This window comes from Neltuma alba, unplaced genomic scaffold (assembly GCF_004799145.2).
Source record: "Neltuma alba isolate B1F8T4 unplaced genomic scaffold, ASM479914v2 tig00012030_pilon, whole genome shotgun sequence".
NCBI classification, from domain to species: Eukaryota; Viridiplantae; Streptophyta; class Magnoliopsida; order Fabales; family Fabaceae; genus Neltuma; species Neltuma alba.
The window spans coordinates 40,998-62,341 of NW_021636597.1; the positions used below are offsets into that span (position 1 = coordinate 40,998).

The following is a 21,344-nucleotide window of genomic DNA, read 5'->3' on the forward strand; positions in this document are numbered from 1 at the left end:
CTTTTTGTCAGCATCAAATCCACATTAATGCCAAACCTCTTCACCTGACATAGGAGGAATTTTGTGGATAAAACTCTCTCTTTTTATAACATTTGACTCATGTAATAAATCATTTCCCTGGTTCAAACATCATGAATTAAATCATGACCTCGAGCTAATGCTTCATTGCCTTCTCTAATTACTGTTGTGCATGTCCGATACATCGCTCTTCACTGTGTTAAGATTGGTCTCCTTATCTTGAGCATGCTCTTTCCTTCTATTTTTACCATGATCACTAGTTTCTCCTTGTGGCTATTTAGAAGGTAAGGGATTTTCTTTACTCTTATCACCATCACTTAAAATCTCAACACCATCTAATGTGTACTCCTTTTGTGAGATAAGTTGATCTAGGTCATTGATAGTTTCATAATCTGCTTCCATAGGAGATGAATGACGTCGTTTTCGCTTCTCCTTTGCTGTTAGAAACTCATCTCCACCAGCTCTATCAGCTCCATATAAGATTATCATCTTATTGTAATTAGGAAATGGAGTATTTCGCCAAATTGCAGACTTCGGTTTAGACTAAGATGATGCATATACATATTGAAAGAAACACAATTTAAGTTCCATAAAAAAAGAAAACAACCATATATAAAATGTAAAAATCATACCTGAATTAGAGCCTCCCAAACTTGAGGCTCAGCATCTCGCAATTAAATTGATCCCAAGCAAACCACTTAGACCATTTTTGAATATATCATAAACTTCTGAAAAGTTTCTTTTTAATGTCTTCCAACAATTTTTTATTTTGTCCTTGTCAATCTTCCTACCAAATTGTGCACTCAATACTTAGACAATATTTTCATAAGCTGTAATGGTAAATGTTCCATTAACTTTTCGACCATGTTCATACTCACACATGAAGGCATCAATAAGGGCATCATCTATAGCTTTTGTCCAATTGAGCAATTCCTTGCCATTGTTTGATTTTGTTGCCATTCTATAGGCCTGTTTATTATACATAAAAAATTTGAATTGAAAAAAAAAATAAAGATAAGTCTAGACTTAATCAAATTAATACCATAAATTGTTCTAACAATAACAAATATAAGTATTGAAAACAGAACTCAATCAAATTAGAAATATAAATCATTCTAGCAATAATAAATATAAGTACTAAAAAATGAATCTTGATTAAATACGCCAATTAATCAATGAGCTTGAGCTTGAGCTTGATAGGCAATCCACATTTCATTAGCTATATTTTCTCTAATAAGCTTGCCTTGAGTAGCCTCCACACCTTCATTATTTGGAGTACGACTATCATCGTTTTCATTTAAATTTGCAAGTTCCTCATCAACTTCCCTAATAAGATCTTCATCAGGTTCTGTGGTCATCAAGTAATTATGAAGAATACAACATGCAAGTATTACTAATATTTGAGCTTTGACCCCATAAGTAGTCTCTAATGAACTAGATAAAATTTGAAATCATTTTTTTCAATACTCCAAATGCTCTTTTGATTGCATTTCGTACTGATGCATGCCTTAGATTGAATAATTCCTTGTGATTTTGAGGTGGATTTCTTGAATATTCTTTTAAATGATATCAAATCCCTCTATAAGATGTGATAAGTCCACTTGTTAACATGAAACCAACATCGACAAGGTATATTTTCCCACAGTGAATGAAAATAATTAATATAAATGACCGATAATAACTTGATAATTGGATAAATTTTAAAAAATTATTCAAGTAGTTACCTTGGGAATTTTAAGCCTATCTTCTCGAGTCAATGCATTCTTTAAAATTCTTGAGTCAGATGCTATGCCTTCCCACCCTGGGAGCATATAAGTGAACCTTAGATCAAATGAGCATGCTGCTAAAATATTTTGTGTTGGATACTCTTTCCTACCATGATATCAAGGGGCATCTGCTGGAGATACTTTAACACGTATGTGTGTCCCATCTATTGCACCAACACAATCTTTAAAAAAAGAGAAGAATTTACCCTTATTATGAATCTCATGAGGTACTAAAGAACCAGTAGGTTGTAGCAAAAAATTTTCTTCTAGTTCAATAATGGCGTCTAATACTTATAGAGATGACGACTAATTGTCTTACCAGACCTTCGAAAAATAAAGTTAACTACACGATTCTGGCTTTGTGTGCCAATATATGAAGAGTCGTAGCAACCTTGTTCTTCCACACTTACATATCGAAAGAAGAATTTACCCTTATTATGAATCTCATGAGGTACTAAAGAACCAGTAGGTTGTAGCAAAAAATTTTCTTCTAGTTCAATAATGGCGTCTAATACTTTATAGAGATGACGACTAATTGTCTTACCAGACCTTCGAAAAATAAAGTTAACTACACGATTTCTTGCTTTGTGTGCCAATATATGAAGAGTCTTAGCAACTTGTTCTTCCACACTTACATATCGTGTGGCTCGTAAGCCGCCCTCTCTCTAAAACATACTACATAATTTTAAAAAAGTTTCAGGACCTATCCTAATCATGTCTCGACTATTTCTACTATTAGTTATTCGAGTCATTACTTCTTCACGTACTCTTTCTCTTCTGGAACTCATATTATAACATTTTTTTCTTATTCCACATACGAGGCATATAGTACCGTACAATAGCACAAATGACTTGAACTATAGCTCTTCGACGCTACTCCAAGTATCGACAAACCAACATAAAATATTGAATCAGCATTTAGCGAATCAACATATATCGATGTCTTACCAATTCCATCTAGAAAACAAAATAAAAAATACTTCTAATCAAATCATAGATACTGTAATACTAATTAGTTGGATAAACACAAATAAATTTTTTTTTGCTAATTCTTATATTATGGTACGTCTAATTTAATATCAATAATAGCACATATGTGCAATAAAAGTAATAGGAGTGGGAATGAGAACTACCTAGTAATTTATAATTTAACCACATGATGGGGGAGGTGGCTAGACAAAATTCAATAGAAATTGATAGAAGCAGAACAATAAATAATTGAAAATAACCCATGAATCTACGGAAGGTAAAGTGGACCCACAGAATTCAATTTTTATTCAAAAGCTAGCCTATAGAGAAGCACTTGCAAGGAGGATGAAAGGCGATGGATATGAGAAACGTAGGTAATCTCTTCAAATCTCTTATTCATCGCTCAATCGGTCCTAGCTCTGAAATCTTTTCTCCGGCTCCAAGAGTCACGTTTATTATAGATTATTAGATGCAAAAACCCAGAAAGAGTAATAAAATATTTCTGGGTGTTGTAGCCTTTCAGTTGCTTACTTCAAAAATCATGCAGAAAACTAGATAGAAATAGAAAGGAACACGCACTTGAAGCTTAGAAGAAGACAAGATTGATGGACTCAATACGTGGCGGCAGCTTCTTGGGTGTGAGCGTAGCAGATTAAGGTGTAGAAAAATAAGAGGGTTGAAAAGACAAGAAGAGGAATTAAAATATTTTAGTTAGGTTAATTTGGGAATATAATATTTTATCTCTCATCTCTCCTCCAAAAAACTCCACTTTTGGAAGGGAGGCTAAAAGGGAATAGGAAGGAAGGAGAAGCTCTCCCCTCTATAAAAAATATTTCAACCAAACGAGGAGAGGGGAGCAACTCCCCTCCCTTCCTTAAAAAATGTATTAGCCAAACAAGGGGAGGGGAGCAACTCCCCTCCAAAAAACCCGTACCAAACATAGCGTAAGAGATAACTTTTTTATAACAAAACCATATTGCTAATAGATCCACATTTATTATGGTTATATAAACTAACTTATTATATAATACTGTTATCTGTGATAGAAAAAAGTAGAACATAATCATATATACTATTATAGATAAAAGAATTTTTTTTAACTCGTTCACATACAAACCATATTTGAAATGATCAATCTAATCTAACATTGTTATAAAACAATATGCTCTGGTTAACAGTAGTCATAGATTCATATATAATAAACTCCGCATTGTAACCCATTCAGGGCCATAGAATCTAAGAGTCTTATAAACAACATATTATAAAGCTGATAAACCAAAAATAGTAAGAATTAAGTCTCATCCATATTTTGTAATGAATTCATAATAAACAAATCACATGCGATCTTGGACCTCAATCCAACTATGAGCAAGTAGAATAATTGAAAGGACACAAAAACTTGATAATACATGAATAAGTTAAACACAGATTGTTCTAGGATGACAATATGCAGTAAACAACATAATTCATCATAATTCATAGAGAGGGGAGGCGCAACAAGTCGCTAATGTAGCTGTAATCCTCCTGAGCCTTCCCTGACGTCCCTCCTCTAAAAGAAAAACATTAAACACCATGGATGAGATAACATATCAATAACTAAATCACTATCTATCGCACACACTAGCATGGGGCTAGAGCGAGGTGTCAAATAGGATGCACAGATTTAGTAAACAATCAACAAATATTTATTTAATAGTTAAACTTACAATGACCAGATAAGTCAGATATTTTAGCCAACCTCATGCAATTGATCATGTCATAAAAGATGTCATACTTTTTATTTATTCACAAAATAATATCAATAAAGATTTCGTATCATCTGCAATCACTAAACCCAAATTCATCCTTATATCCTTTTTATTTCCGCTTACTGGACTTATGGGCTAGATTCTTTCCACGAGTTGTAGGATAATAATAGTGGCCAATCATAAAGCTCCGTATGGTAGTCAATACCACGTGGCATGTATATATTTACTACTTCAATCATTTCTACCCCCTAACCAAAACCAGATGCATAGAGTCCACAATAACACATTTATATGCCTAATCAAATAAATTTCACAATAATACTTCATGGTCACAATTATTAATTTTTAATAACATAAACGGTTTTAACCTTTTTCAAAATGGCATCCCATAAGATAATTGATACAAAAAATAATATAGGTATACAAAAATTAGTTATAAAACTACTTACCAACTTCATACCAGAGCATGCAACAGATAGAAATTAGTTAGTTAGTCTCCTAGCTTAAATTATCTTTTAATAAAACCACTCACCAACTTCATACCAAAAATTCAATCCTAAGTTCATTTAACTTAAATTATCTTTTAATTACTACCTATGGTCCTAATTATAAGAGCTAGTTAACTAATTTGAGAAGATTAAGAAAATAAGTTAGGTTAGTTATTTGTAGTAAATAGTATATGTCTTTCCTAAAATATCCTTGCTAATCAAGTGTATTGATTAGAACTACCATTATTAGAATGATTATCTTGGAAAAGAATGCACAACAAGAGAGATAAAATGGATTGGAGAAATGGATTGGAGTCTTATATTTAAGACCAAAATAAAAGTTAACGAGGTCTTATATTAAGGACCGAAGGTAGTATTAGGTTATATAATTAGAATAATTAAATTCATAACTTATATAGAAACCCCCAATTTATGGTTATGTTCTATTTTCATAGAACTTAGACAAGTAAATTTAATACTAGTTGGGTTATTCTCACTACAGGATATAAATCATTGATCTGATTGTTGAATTTAATTTTTTACCTGTCACAAGTCTATTCTCCATATTATGGCTCGATCTAATGGTGAAGGAATTTAAATTGACTATGCAGGGTTCTTTCTACAAAATTTTAAAAAATGAGTTCAAAACGTACCTAATAACTCATATTCTCAAAGATTAGATTAAGGATCCAACCGTTAAAATTGACGAGTTGGATATCACAAATAGGATGACAAAATTTTACCTTGATTCAACAATTTACAAACTCAAACACATCACACACATATAATCATGATTAATTAAATTTACTTATATTTTGAATTCCATTAACTTTTTGGCAAAAGATATTTATTTATAAATTTAAATAAATTCTGGGTATAAAAATTTAGGATATTACAGATTTCATATACAAGATTACTTGTTTTTGCCTAAACTAACCAAATCATACTTATAGGTACTAGCAAACTTTTGATGAAAGTCCTAAGAATAATAAAATCGTGATAAAATGATGATCCGCATGTGAATTAATAGCAGTTTTAAAGCGTATATATTTATTAGCTATCAAGTCATAACAACCACAATATGATATTTGATACCATTCATGATTGTGCTATAAAATTGTTTTCCCAATAAGTACCGAGCCCATGAGAAACGTCATCAGATTTTATCCAACAGTGTAAATAGTTCAGTTGATCGCTCTTCGCTATCATGACTCATTATTTTCCGAATTTTTGAAACAAATGCGAAATAACGTGCGTGTATGGATAGAAAAACTTGCACTTATTTGTTTCATTGGACCTAAGGCTTTGTTGTGGTTCAACAAAAGGGGGGAGGGGAGGGGAGGTTAATTGAAGGAAGGGGAAAGGAAGGGAGGGCAGGTCATGGGTTTGTTTGGTTAGAGAGGAAGGGAAGGGAGGGGGATTTCTTATTTGGTTCATAAAAGGAGGGGAGGAGAAGCAATTATAAATTGAAAATAATGCCGTCGTCTCTATATTTAGCTACTTTATTCTTTTATTATAATATTTATATCAAAATTATTATTTCTTATTTATTAATAGTGGTAGAGAAATATCATTCTATTTGGTTCATAAAAGGAGGGGAGGAGAGAGAGGAAGGGAAGGGAGGGGGATTTCTTATTTGGTTCATAAAAGGAGGGGAGGAGAAGCAATTATAAATTGAAAAATATGCCATCGTCTCTATATTTAGACTACTTTATTCTTTTATTATAATATTTATATCAAAATTATTATTTCTTAATTTATTAATAGTGGTAGAGAAATATCATTGAAAAAATTAAAAAAATACTTAATTAAAAAAATGCTTAATTAAAAAAATATTACTGTTTGTTCTTGTTAAGTATGAGAGCCCAAATTAAAACACAAGAAAAACCCTCATTATTATATCATCTTCCATCCCCAACCACATATTGGGACAACCCCTTCTCTTCTTAGTATTATTGTCTTCTTCGCACACCCAGCAGCCACCGCCAGTTTCTCTTTTCAAAATCGCATGTCCTCTTCCATCACCAGTCTTCTTTCTACCAAAAAAATTTTGGGGGACTGTTCCACTACTTGCTACAGCTGAAGGGAAGGAAGAAGATTACAAACATACAATAAAATATAGACCTTCACGGCTTAATCCAAAAGAAAACAAAATAAGAATGAAAAACATTAGAGAAAATGATAAATTAGAGGCAACAACGCGTGAATGGGAAGGAACCGTCGAAGGGGAAGTGTCAGATAAAATTGGGATATTGAAAAAACAGAAAAACTATTTTGGTCAAGAAATGGCAAATTAATTCTCTCCCCTCCAAAACCCCCCAATTTGGGATGGGAGGGGAGGGGAGGGGGAGAAGGAGAAGGGATAGGAAAAAGACAAAATTTTTTAACACACCTCCCCTCCCCTTAAAAAAACCCTAACCAAACACTACCTCAGGGAATGATGAGTATAGCGGTGGGGCTGTACAGCTGATTGAAATCCAATATTTGGGCCACTGATTTGTTTGAACTTCTCATCAAAACCCGAACGTGGATAACCTTGTAGATACCTTAAAAAAACCCATAACAGCTTTTTTTTTTCCCTTTAAAATAAAAATAAAGGAATTGAATTGTCCTATAGCAAGGTGATCTATCATCATAAAAAATCTACCCGTATTTTGCGAACTTGATTCTCTTGAGTTGTAACTCAATGGTCCAAACATGAAATGACGATAACTATGATCGCAGAGTTACCACTTGAGCATAGCTATGCCCACATTTTCGAAGTAAATAGAATACCCAAAAATATACAGAGAGATGTGAAGAAAGATGTCAACGCTAACTATATGCATGTATCTGCTATATTGTAATAGTTACCCCCCCCCCCAAAAATATTACAAGAAGTTGCTGCCATGTTTTTAATTCCTATGCAGTATTTTATTGTGATAACAAATTTAATTGGAGGGCTAAAGCCTGAAGGCAAGAAAATAAAAGGATATTTGGAGGGCAGAATTTAATCCTGACTCACTAATTTCTTCCAGACGGCTTTGAATTTTCTCCATTACAAACTACTCTTTCGGTTCTTAATATAGGATCTAATTGTTAAGTTAATTTTTGTCCTAAATATAAAACATATTTCTCATATTTATTAATTTTTTCTAAATTACATTTATAGATACTCTGTTAACTATAATCAAATAAATGAGAGAAGAAGAATATTAAGAAAGATAATTATAGTGTTTTAGGAAAAAAAATGTCATATTTGTTATACTTAACTAACTTACATAACTTCCTTAATATAATCAAACTAGTTAAATAGGTCTTATATTAAAGATTGGAGAAGTACTAAATTTTTGGGATCATGACTTCATTAGTACTATATTTTTGGGTATTGCGACATGGGGGTGTCTATATATACGTCCTTAACTTACAATATCTACCAAAATTCTTACCTCAATTCGAAGAGATCACAAGATATCATAACGTGTAATTATTAATGGCATTAAAAGGCATTTTGAAAACACAATTAGTGACGCACAAGTAAATGGGGAATACTCATTGCGGCATATAAATAAATAAAAGAATCAGGGAATAATAATTGATGACGCAAAATTAGTGACAATGAAAATGCTTAGACCCATTTTAAATTTGTTGATTGATTGATGATTTTTTTTAATCAAAGATTGATGATTGATACTTTATAGATAGTAATAAAATTAATTAAAATTAAATTTTATCAATCAATGCCATTTAATTAGGCCTGATTATCATATACACCAATCATATCGCGTCAATAATCCTACATAAGTGAGATTTGGGATGGCTAAAAATCCTCAACGATGGCCAAAATTCTGAAATCCATCATTGTGCTCTTCATATTATTGGCATCAAACTTGGTTGATGCCAAAATGCGAGTGAGTGTGACCAACATGTTAGATCATAACCTGGACTTGACTATCCACTGCAAGTCCAAAGATGACGACCTCGGGGAGCATCTTATTCATCACTTACAACGCTATGAGTTTGCATTCGGCGAAACATTCTTTGGTACAACTCAATTCTTTTGTGGCTTTCAATGGAAAGGAGCCTTCAAGTGGTTTGATATATACATAGAGAAAAGGGATGCATGTTATTCTGGACGCTGCAATTGGAAAATTAAGCAGCATCAAGCATGTATGCATGACGGTGACAGTGAGATTGAGATTTGTTATCCATACAATAAAGTAGGATGACCAACACCTATTGTAATATCTTATTGATCGTAATGAGTCACAAATCACTATTAATTGCTCCCGCGTTTCTCCTCTCCTTTCGCGTTCTACTTTTATGCTATTAGTACATTTCCCGTTATTGCTATTATTTTCATTATACATATTCTTTCGGTCCTTTATATAAGACCTATTTAATTAATTTAATTAAATTAAAAAAGTTAGAAAAGTTAGTTAATTATAAAAAATATGACATATTTTTCCTAACACACTATAATCATCTTTATTAATATTCTCTTTATTTTTTCTATTTGATTATGGTTGAGGGAGTATCTATAAGGGTAATTTAGAAAAAATTAATAAATATAAGAAATAGATATCATATTTATGACTAAAATTAACTTAATAATTATGTCCTATATTAAGGATTGAAGGAGTATTATAATATCTTCCCCCTTATTTTCCTCCTTTATCCCTTTCGCCCCCCTTACTTCATTACTACTGCTCTAATTTTTTAAGACGATGCTTCAGATTTCAAGTTTACTTTTAATCCAACACCTCCCTCCAAAAAGAAAGAAGGTAATAATAGGTTCATACGTACCGTACATAGCCTTAGACGCCTAAGGCGATGATAAAACAGTAAGGGCGTGCGACTTAAAACCACATGGTCGAAGGTCAAAGCCCTTCCTCTCATGCTTGTCTTCATCTGCGTAACAAGTACTCTTCCGTTATCCGATCTATTTAACTAATTTTATTAAATTAAAAAATTAAATAAATTAGTTAATTATAATAAATATGATATATTTTTTTTCTAAAATATCATAATAATATGTTTTATATTTAGGATCAAAATCAATTTAACAATTATGTCTCATATTAAGAACCGGAGAAGTACTTTTTATTTTTTTAAAAAAAATCCAAAATAAAAGAACAGTATTAGAACAAAAACGTAAGAGCTGCCACATGACCAGAGAGAGGGAGAGGGGGATGATACTGGCTAGACGGCTTCTGTTGGAAAGTCAAGGCACGCGGGCGGGACCACCGCATAGGACGGCTGCCTTGCGCTTGGACTATTAGTTATTCCAACTTAGGGTGTGTTTGGTTGGAGGGGAGGGGAGTCCCTCCCCTCATTTGGTTAAAAATTTTGGAGAAAAGGGAAGCTAAAATGACCCAAAATTTTTTTTGGGGTTCCCTGTTTCGCGGACTCCTTAGATGCCTTATCCTTTCCCGTTTCAGTCCCTTCTTTTTAACCTTTCAATCCCTTTTTTTCCCCAAAATTTTATTTTATTTAAATCCGACCCCAGCCCAGCCCCAGGTCGAAAGTTGAAACCCCAAACTTTCGGACGCCGCTTCTCCCCGCTACCCTTATGCTCCGGTGCCCTCCTTTGCTCCCACAGCTGTGCCGTTTTCGGGGAAAACAAGGGAGGGTCAGTACTTTTTTAATTTTTTTTTAATTGAGTATCCTAAATTAATTATTAGTATACTCAACATTCTAAAATATTTTATTAGTGGCACCAATATCTAACACTTATTATTTCGAACTATTATTTTTCAGCAGCACCTCCTATTTTAAAATAATTTTTGATCCACTTAGTGAGTTAAAATATCTTCTCATTGACACCCACTGTATGGCAGCTAACTTGTTTCATCTAAATGGTAGAAACAGACTCCAATCTTAGACATCATTGAAGCATAGCTATGAGGATGCCGTTGGGCAATTCCGGTTGACAGTTTGGAGTATTTTACTCTAACGAAAAAAAAGAAAGTTAAGTACTCCTCCGATCCTAATTATAAGACCCAATTGACTTATTTGAGGAGATTAAGGAAGTAAGTTAAGTTGGTTATTTATAATAAATAAGTGTTATTATTCCTAAAATATCCTTGCTAATTAAGTATATTGGCTAAAACTATTATTATTAGAAGGATTATCTTGGAAAAAATGCATAAATATAAGAGACAAAATGGATTTGGGTCTTATAATTGGGACCAAATAAAAAGTCAAATGGGGTCTTATAATAAGGACCGGAGGAGTAATTACTACTTCTGGTCTTATTTATAAGACCCTGTTTATAGACTACAAACAACATCTTATAATTAGAAATTGAGATAGTATAAAATTAGTTTTAAAATCTATAAATGATTCCTTATGAAACTTACTATGTCTCCATGTGGTTACAACTTACAACATCAGAGACAGGGAGAATAAAATAAATGACGGAGATGCAATCTAATATTTGGCTGAGAGCCAGAATGATATTAAAAAAAAAAAACCAACAAACTATGCATTAATTTATTTATCACTTATTTCTTATTCTCATATAAAATGTATATTTATTAAGTAAATACAAAAGCCGCAGATGGATCCAAAATCCATCGAACAGTTTGGTTGGAAAAGTATTTGAGATTAATGGGAGTGGAGTGCACTCTATTTTTTAGTTAGGCACATAATTTTTTTTTATTAGATATAATATTGTTCAAGACAATATCAGGTACTAAATCTGAGTACTTTTTTTAGCGAGAATTCTAAATTCACCATGTTGTGAGAAACTAATTCTTTTCACTAAATTTAATTCCCGTTGGTTGGAGTACTGATTTTTTTTTTTTTTTGTGAAGAATGAGTTGATTTTTGGGGGATATGTTTGAGAATATTTGGTCATATAGAGGAGGATTTGTGGTAAAGATTGAGTGGTGCGGCAGAAACAAAAAAAAAAGTAGAAATGAAAAGAAAAAGCCTAATCATGGATGAAGAATAGGGTTCTCTGGGAGGTCTCTCAGTTCGGCCATCCTTTCCGCCTTTTCATCTCCAAACCAATTCCTTTTGTAACAATCACGCCAACACACACACACACACACACACACACACACGGGGCCGCTTCTAATTTGCCGTTTCTTTTAGATGGATAAAAGTTACGACAAAAGAAAAGTGCTCAATTTCTCACATTCAATTAATAGACGGACTATTAATGGGATTGAGTTTAGTGGAAAGGACTAGTCTCTCACAACGTGACGAACTAATATTCAAATCCCCGTTAGGAGAGGTGCTCATATTTAATGCCTGATAATGTTTCGAATAGGATTATCTCCAATAGAAAGATAACTATGTTTTAACAAAAAAAAAATTAATAGACGGACTAGACTGGATTTGCCAGTTCAACTGATTGAACCGAAACTGATTTTAGGCTTGGACTGATAAAACTTGGTTAGTTAGAGAACTAATCAACAACGATTGAACTATTGGAACCATTCATATTCTTTATTATTAATTTTTATTTTTTAATCTCAATCTATGTTTTCAAACTATAACTATCTATCCTTAATAAGCATTGAAAAATGAACATATAGGCGGGAAATATGCATGCATATGTATTCACATGTATGTATATATTTGTTTTATTATTTTTTTGGGATGAAAATAATTGAGTATTGATGGATATTACTTTATTATTATATATTATTTTTTTGGGATTTAAATATTTATCTTTGTTATTTTTATTTCAAATATATATTATTTAAAATATATCAATTTCTTCTCCGGTTTCTCATTTGGAAGAAAGCCCTCCATAAGTAGAGTTTATTTGTCTAATATTGATCCATAGAATAACAGAGTTTATTAAGAAATGAAATTTATACACTATTTCTCTTAACTACTAATGACTAATACAACTCGTTAAAAAATTTTATTTCATATAATTACATAAATTTAGAGGGTCATCAAATAAATAGTAAATGTAAACAAAGTTTTAAACAGGCATATATAAGGTGGATAAATATATGCATAATGTGTGAAATAATAATAAAAAATATATAATCTATAAAGATTGACCCAAGTAATTAAAAATACAACCCATACCGTACAAGAGTTTGACTTTATTAACAAAATGTATCAAATTCGCTTACTAAAAACCAGAAATGTACGAAATTTATTCTTCCCTGCGTTCCTTATGCTTTGTGACTATTTCTCCTCAAAATTAAGTAAAATGGAAAGGAACAAAATATTGAATTAGATTATTATATCCTCCAAATTTTCATTCTCGCGGCGAATTTTCCACAACGCTGAAGAAAGGTTTGAACTCATCCAGTCACAACCACCCCACATGAGGAAGCTTTTACAATATTACAAGTCTGGTTGTTTATATCTTAGACCCTAAGGCCTAAACCCTAAATTCACGTGAAATGAAAGGAAAAAACCCATGGGCATGTGTAATTAGAGAATTTAACATAATGAATACAAAAAACATAACCTAAGATTTTTTTTCTTTACTTTTAAAATAATTAAACTGGAATTTATATAAAAACGAAATAATTAAACTGAAGGCTTAATTTATAAGTGAAATTAATTGAGGAAACTATTGACCGCCGTTAGGGTTGACATGGCTATCCGTTGACTTTTGTTATAAACAAAAGTCAAATACTGATAAGACGTACTCCTCCGGTCCTTATTATAAGACCCCATTTGACTTTTTATTTGGTCCTAATTATAAGACCCCAATCCATTTTGTCTCTTATATTTATGCATTTTTTTCCAAGATAATCCTTCTAATAATGATAGTTTTAGCCAATATACTTAATTAGCAAGGATATTTTAGGAATGACAATACTTATTTATTATAAATAACCAACTTAACTTACTTCCTTAATCTCCTCAAATAAGTCAATTGGGTCTTATAATTAGAACTGGAGGAGTAGTTTCGAGCGCAGCCATACGATCGAGCTCATAAAGCGATTGTCTGTGAAAGCATGATTTAATTTTAAGACTTGTAAAGCTCTCTCCAAGAAAATTTATTATAAATTAATCGATATGATAATCCAACTTGATACTTATTATATATATTTATCATTTCATATTATATATGCACATATTTACTTTATTATTTATTTTGAATGAAAATAATTGAGTATTGATGGATATTACTTTGTTATTATATATTATTAGTTTGGGATTTAAATATTCATCTTTGTTATTTTTATTTCAGATATATATATTTAACTTATATCAATTTCTTAACGATATTGGACCACACGGTTCAAACCACAGTCCGACCCATCGTTTGACAAAACTCCTAATCCAGCTATGGTTTCTCATTTGCAAGCAAGCCCTCTATAAGTGGAATTTATTTGCCTAATATTGATCCATAGAATGAAAGAGTTTATTAAGAAATGAGATTTATACATTATTTCTCTTAACTACTAATGAATAATACAACTCGTTAAACCTTTTATATTTCATATAATTATATAAATTTAGATGGTCATCAAATTAATAATAACTGTGAGCAAAGTTCTAAACAGGCATATTTAAGGTGGATAAACATATGCATAATATGTGAAATAATAATAAAAATATACTCCTCCAGTCCTTAATATATACTACCTCTGGTCCTAATTATAAGAGCCAGTTGACTAATTTGAGGAGATTAGGGAAGTAAGTTGAATTAGTTATTTGTCCTAAATAGGTGTTGTCTCTCCTAAAATATCTTTACTAATCAAATGTATTGACCAGAACTATCATTGTTAGAAGGGGTACTTTGAAAAAAATTTATAAATATGAGAGACAAAGTGGATTGGGATCTTATATTTAGGATCAAAATAAAAGTCAAACAGTGTCTTATACTACCTCCGGTCCTAATTATAAGACCCAGTTGACTTATTTGATGAGATTAAGGAAGTAAGTTAAGTTAGTTATTTGTAATAAATAAGTGTTGTCATTCCTAAAATATCCTTACTAATTAAGTGTATTGGCTAGAATTATCATTATTAGAAGGACTATCTTGGAAAAAATATATATAAATATGAGAGAAAAAATGGATTGGGGTCTTATAATTAGGACCAAACAAAAAGTCAAACCAGGTCTTATATTAAGGACCGGAGGTAGTATTAAGGATCAGAGGTAGTATAAGATATATTTAACTAATTTGATTAGATTAAAAAAATTAGGTAAGTTAGTTAATTATAAGAAATATGACATGTTTTTCCTAAAACACCATAATTATCTTTCTTAATGTCCTCCCTCCCTCACTTACTTGATTATGGTTGGAGAAGTGTAATTTAAAAATAATAATAAATATAAGAAATAGATCTTATATTTAGGACTAAAATTAACTTAATAATTAGGTCATATATTAAGGACCGGAGGAGTATAATCTATAAAGATGGATTCAAGTAATAAAAATACAATTCTTACCGTACAAGAGTTTGACTTTATCAACAAAATGCATCAAATTCGCTTACCAAAAACCAGAAATGTACGAAATTTATTCGTCCCTGCGTTCCTTATGCCTTGTGACTATTTCTCACAAAAATTAAGAAAAATGGAAAAGAACAAAATATTAAATTAGACTATTATATCCTCCAAATTTTCTTTCTCGCGGCGAATTTTCCACAACGCCGAAGAAAGATTCCAACTCACCCAGTCACGCCCCGTTAGGAAGCTTTTACATTGCAAGTCAAGTTGTTTTTATCCTCGACTTTAAACCTTAAACTCTAAATTTTAAATTCACATAGTCATGACTCGTGTAATTAAAAAATTGGACATAATAGATATAAAAACTTAATCTAAGTTTTCTTTTTTTACGTTTTATGTATGTTTGTTTGAAATAATTAAACTGCAATTTATATAAAAACGAAATGATTAAACTGAAGGCGTAATTTATAAGTGAAATTAATTAAGGGAACTATTGACCGCCGTTAGGGTTGACATGGCTGTCGGTTGACTTTTGTTATAAAAGCTTTTGTAAAAGTCAAATACTGATACGACGTGGTTTCGAGCGCAACCATGTGATCAAGCTCATAAAGCGATTGCTTGTAAGAGTAGAGTTTAATTTTAAGACTTGTAAAGCTCTCTCCAAGAAAAATTTATTGTAAATTGATCGACACGATAATCCAACTTGGTACTTATTATATATATTTATCATTTCATATTATATATGTAGATAAAATTATACCAAATCCAATATATACCAGCCGGATATAATTTTGCTTTGGTCAAACTGCCATAATTCATTTATTTAATGTATTTGGTCATCAACGAAGTTGATGAATACTCTTTCCGTCCCTCATTATAAGATCTTTTTAACTAAATTGCGCAGTTTAATAAAATAGTACTGTTAAAATTAGTTAAAAACAATTAATATGTAACAAATGTAATTTTTTTCCAAATATACCCTTATATATAAATAGGTAAATATGAGAAAGTAATAGTAAGATAAATAAAGAAAAAGAATGTATTAAATACATTAAATTAGGGGTAAAATTGGTAATAATATATTAAATGTTCAAACAAACTCAAAGATGATCTTATAAAAAGGGACAGACCTATTTAAAAAATTAGATCTTATAATAAGAGACTAATAAGAGACGGAGTATATATATCCGAACTAAATTACTATAAAGTATGACCCGAAGGAATTAATCAAAGATCTAAAACAAATTTTTTTTGGTAGTTTTGATAATTTTTCAGGTATATAGTTGGGTGACCGGATCTTTTCATGTAATTGACATAAAATGAGTAGAAGTATATATGTCCTAGTATAATTTATTTTAACACCTTAATTACATAGTCTATTATTCATGTGAAATCCTTTTTATCTTTTTTCTTTTTGGGTAGAAATATCTCTCTCGGTGTGCATGTGAGTCACATCACTTTGCTTGTACTGCAAGTTGATTTAATTTTTGCACATTGAAACATTGCAGAAAGCAAATATATTTATTATATTATATACATGAAAATGAAAATGAATAGTTACACCTTTAATGTTTGAAAAGTCAGAAGACCGTGTACAAGCTACAAGAAATCAATAATATAAAAAATGTAAAGAATAATCAAGAATTAGTAATTAAAGAGCTTTAATTAGGTCATTATTAATATCAGTCTAAATCCAGATTTTTAGACACTAAAAAAGAAGAAAATAATATTTTCAGAAAAGTTTGCTGGCGAATTCATCGACCTCAGATCCTTGTGAACGGCAGAAAGCAGATTTAGATGCAAGTTTTCTGAGCTGCGAAACGCTTCTTCCCAAAATGAGAGCCATCTTCATCTCAAAGATCTCTCCATTTTCTCTTTTCTCACAGTTCTTCTCTTCAAGCGTCGATTCGGTCGTCTCTTCCAAAAGCCTGAAGAATCCTCCACAGTATCTGTACATGTCCACAACCATCCCTACTTGCCCGCCATGCTCAAACGCATTCACAACACTCGCCATTGCTCCTGCAACTACAGCCACTATCATGATTCCCCACGAGCCATTATCATTATTATTATTTCCCAGAAATATTGCAGATCCTAACGCTGCAATTCCAGTGAATAAAGAACCCGAAATCGCCATGATTTTGTTCATCTTTAAAGCCAAGTTTCCTAGCCTTTCGTAGTCCTCTGCGTCTTTTCTCTTCACCACTTCTATAATCTCCCTCATTTCCATTTCCAGCTTCTCGTTCCATCCATTTTTCGTCGAACTCGAGCTTTTCGTAAGATCCGGAGAAGAAGAAGAAGACGACGGCGATTCTGTCTTTGATGAAGAAGGCCACCAAATCGCAGGCTCGAACTTTGAAGGGAATTTTTCGACCATGGCTCCTCCGAGTAAGGCAAGTGGGTAAGCCTTGTCGAGTGCTAAAACCTTTTCTATTGCATTATTGACGTCCTCCTCAGTGGCATTTCCGACGGCGATGGTGGTCTGAATCTGAGCCTGAAGCTGTCGGAACAACCTCGTAGCGTTTCGTTGTTCCTCGGCGAGCTGCGAAGGTTGGATTTTGTTCATGACGAGGGACATCCACGTGGCTGCAGAGAACAGAAGAGTGGACGACAGTTTCAGAGCAAAAAGCTGCTCCGCGCCATCGTGCAATGAGGAGGCGACACCGGCCATGGTCGTGGCGGCAAGCGTGATCACGTTGGTGGAGTTCAAGAGAAGGGAGTTCCAATTATCACGTTGAACGCCAACGTTGTAATGCATTTCGATTCTGTCGCAAACTGTCTCCAGAATCGCGTACAGCTGAAGAGTGGCCTTATTGGACTCGTGAAGATCGTAGAAACCTTCATCGTCGTGGCTCTTGATATTGACCTGATCTTCAAATGAAACAGCCTTCACGGATGCCTTCGATTTCCGAACCAGCTTTCTTGAACATGGTGCATTATTATTCATAACTGAGGAACACGTTCGTGGAGGATAATGAAGCTTTGGTGATACATTGGACTTGAAAACACAAAGTGAAGACATTGAGGATTTTAAGGAAGCGGTCATATGGGATCAAAACAGATGACAATGTTTTGAATAAGAGGTTGGTGAGGAGTGGTTGATATATATATATGGGATGATTTATTTATATGTTAAGGATTAGATTTTCTTTTCAACAAGTCTGGGAGAATCGGTGAAGAGGAAAAGACTGAGCCAACTTGCTGACCCTTTATTTTATAAACTTCGATGACTTGAACCGTTCCTAGCTAGCCCCAAAAAGACTTGCTCAGCTTGTCGTCGCTTCAGCAACATGCGGATGGGAACTGGTAAAACCACGATCTTCGTTTAGTTTTCTTGCATTACAAGAACAAAAATACAGTGAGATTGATGAATTTGAACAATAATATTATTATATATGCCCTTTTCTTTTTGTAATTTTCTACCCAAGATTGTTTAATCAGTCCTGCATATGATCAGTTTTGACCTGATTGAATTTTAAAAGTAAGAAAAAAAGGAAAAAGGATCTCACCAAATTAATACGCATACGCGTGGACCGATTTTAGTTTAATATAATATTGTCAACTCACTACACAGTTAAGTACTTAAAATAAAGGGTTAATTAATCCGTAAGTCCTTATAGTTTCAACCAATTTTGAATCAGGTCCCTATAGTTTTTTTTCTTTTTATTAGATCCTTATACTTTTACCTTTTTTTAATTAGGTCCTTGTATTTATTTTTCTTTTAATTAAGTCTTTATAATTTCATTAAATTTTTAATCAGGTCCATGTAGTTTTAATTTTTATTTATTAATTAAATATAAGCTTAATTAAATAGATTAATAATGAAATATAAAATATTAATAAGTAAATTAAATTAATAATTATGTAATAAAAAATAATAGAATTAATTAATTCAGGAAAATTTTTTAGAACAATTAATTTTTTTGCTGAAAAATTTAAAATCATTATAATAATTCAATATCTTTAGAATATTATTGTTTATAAACTAATATTAAATAATATATACTATTTTATGTTATATAATAATACTATTAGAATTCATAAAATAAAGAATAAAAAATTCAGGGACTTAATTAAAAATAAAATGAACTTATAAGGATTTGATAAAAAGAAAAATAAATACAAGGACCTAATTAAAAACAAGTGAAAGTATAAGGATCTGATAAAAAGAAAAAAAACTATAAGGACCTAATTCAAAATTCGTTGAAACTATAAGGACTTGCGGATTAATTATCCCTAAAATAAATATAAACATTAAAATAAATATAAACATGAAGTTTAATCCTACAAGAGTTGGAATATAGTGAATTATATATAAGGTTTGGACGTGTTAACCTATATAACTTGAACAAAAATAGTTGGCAAAAAAAAAAAGAACAAAAAAATAATTTTTTTGTCATGAGCAATCTATTATTTTGGATTTTGAAATTGACACGCGTTTGTTTTAACAATACCACTCACAATATCATAATTAACTAAACATGTTCAATTTACAGGTGAAATATATTTTTAAATGATACAAATTATTTCTTCGTTTTTAAACATATTTACCAATATTTATTAAATTTAGATATTATATATAACAGGATATTTAAATAATAAAATAAACTTCAACAATTAAATGTCATAAGAGGCCATGTGATTTTATATGAAATAAAAAATTATAATTTCTTTTCTTAGTATCATACTTCGTTTTTTTTCCCTTAAACATTGAACATTGATGAATTGTCCATGTGAAATTATTAGTTTATTCAAATTTTCAACTATTTATTATTTCGTTTTTTGGCCAAAAGCGACAGTAGTTTAGAATATCTCAAAAGATTATAAAAAGCTAGCTAATACCCGATCTAATACTTCTTCTACTTGCACCTGCAAGCACGGAAATCTCTAAACGACGTGTATTTTGTATTAAAACTGGAAGAACTTGTAACGAAATTATGAGTTTACGTAGAGCCGTGTCCTTTAAGCTAAGCATCCTAAAATCACTCCCATTTTGTTATACTATCTCTGTTAATATAAGAACTAGTTTGACATTCAATTTGGTCATAAATATAATATCCTAATTCGTTTTATTTTTCATTTTTTTTAAGATAGTCCTTATAATAGTTATACATATTAGTTTTATCATGATTAACAAATGTATTTTAGGAAAAATAACATTTTTTTATTATAAATAACTAATTTAACTAATTTTCTTAATCTATTTAAATTAGTCAATAACTCTTATATTAAAGACCGTAGGTAGTATTAATTATAATTATAAAACTTTATATTCAATTTTGTTTTTTTAAAAAAACATATACAAATGAATCTCCATAAATAGATCTGCCTTGTGTTATCTCCAATCTATTTTCCATCCACCCATTTTGATAACAGTTTGTTAAATCACTCATTTTCAAATTCTTTTGGATCAAAATACTCTTATATATAACATAAATATTGGGTAACCATCTTTCAAAAAACTTGTATTATAACATTAATTTTATAATTCAAATTTTCAAATATATATTGATCTAAATTTTAAAATTATTTATTTAATAATCTTCTAGACACGTATGGCTTCTAGCTTATCATATTTTTACATGAGGGAAGTTTGGAAGCTAGGAAGGAAAAATCATCACTCAGGGAGATCGGTTAAGGATTAATTAAAGGGATTGCTATAATGGCCATTTGATTACTGAAAGTACAAATACCCAGAATCTTAGGTATATAATACTCGTGTTTAAAGAGAAATTGGCAACAAATTTAACACCCAAGATCAGTGATAGTGATGGGGATCAAGTGTTTAATGAAGATTTTGAAGAAATTATAGGAATTTTAGGTTATAAGATTATATTAGTAATCATATAATATTATTTTAATATAAACTTTAATTAATGAAATATAATTTAGAATCTTTTAATTGTTATAACAGAGTCAGAAATTAGATTAATTAAACTATAGGTTGTAATTTTATTTTTTAACAGAACAAATAGACGATAAGTGCGTTT

General features: G+C 31.3%; 2 protein-coding genes across 2 annotated transcripts; one reads left to right on the plus strand and one right to left on the minus strand.

Moving 5' to 3' along the window:
• Positions 1-8,804: 8,804 nt before the first annotated feature.
• Positions 8,805-9,197, plus strand: LOC114721348 (S-protein homolog 2-like). Its single transcript, XM_028907166.1, has one exon. It carries the CDS (start codon positions 8,805-8,807, stop codon positions 9,195-9,197), a length of 393 nt encoding a protein of 130 aa, XP_028762999.1.
• Positions 9,198-16,945: 7,748 nt separating this feature from the next.
• On the minus strand, positions 16,946-18,429 carry LOC114721339 (probable F-box protein At4g22030). The gene has a single exon (XM_028907159.1). The coding sequence runs from the start codon at positions 18,398-18,400 to the stop codon at positions 17,087-17,089; it is 1,314 nt and encodes a 437-aa protein (XP_028762992.1). The 5' UTR covers positions 18,401-18,429; the 3' UTR covers positions 16,946-17,086.
• Between the last annotated feature and the right edge of the window lie 2,915 nt (positions 18,430-21,344).

Excerpts from the sequence above, each read along its gene's own strand:
- LOC114721348 (XM_028907166.1), top strand. The coding sequence starts at position 8,805 with ATGGCCAAAATTCTGAAATCCATCATTGTGCTCTTCATATTATTGGCA.
- LOC114721339 (XM_028907159.1), bottom strand. The coding sequence starts at position 18,400 with ATGACCGCTTCCTTAAAATCCTCAATGTCTTCACTTTGTGTTTTCAAG.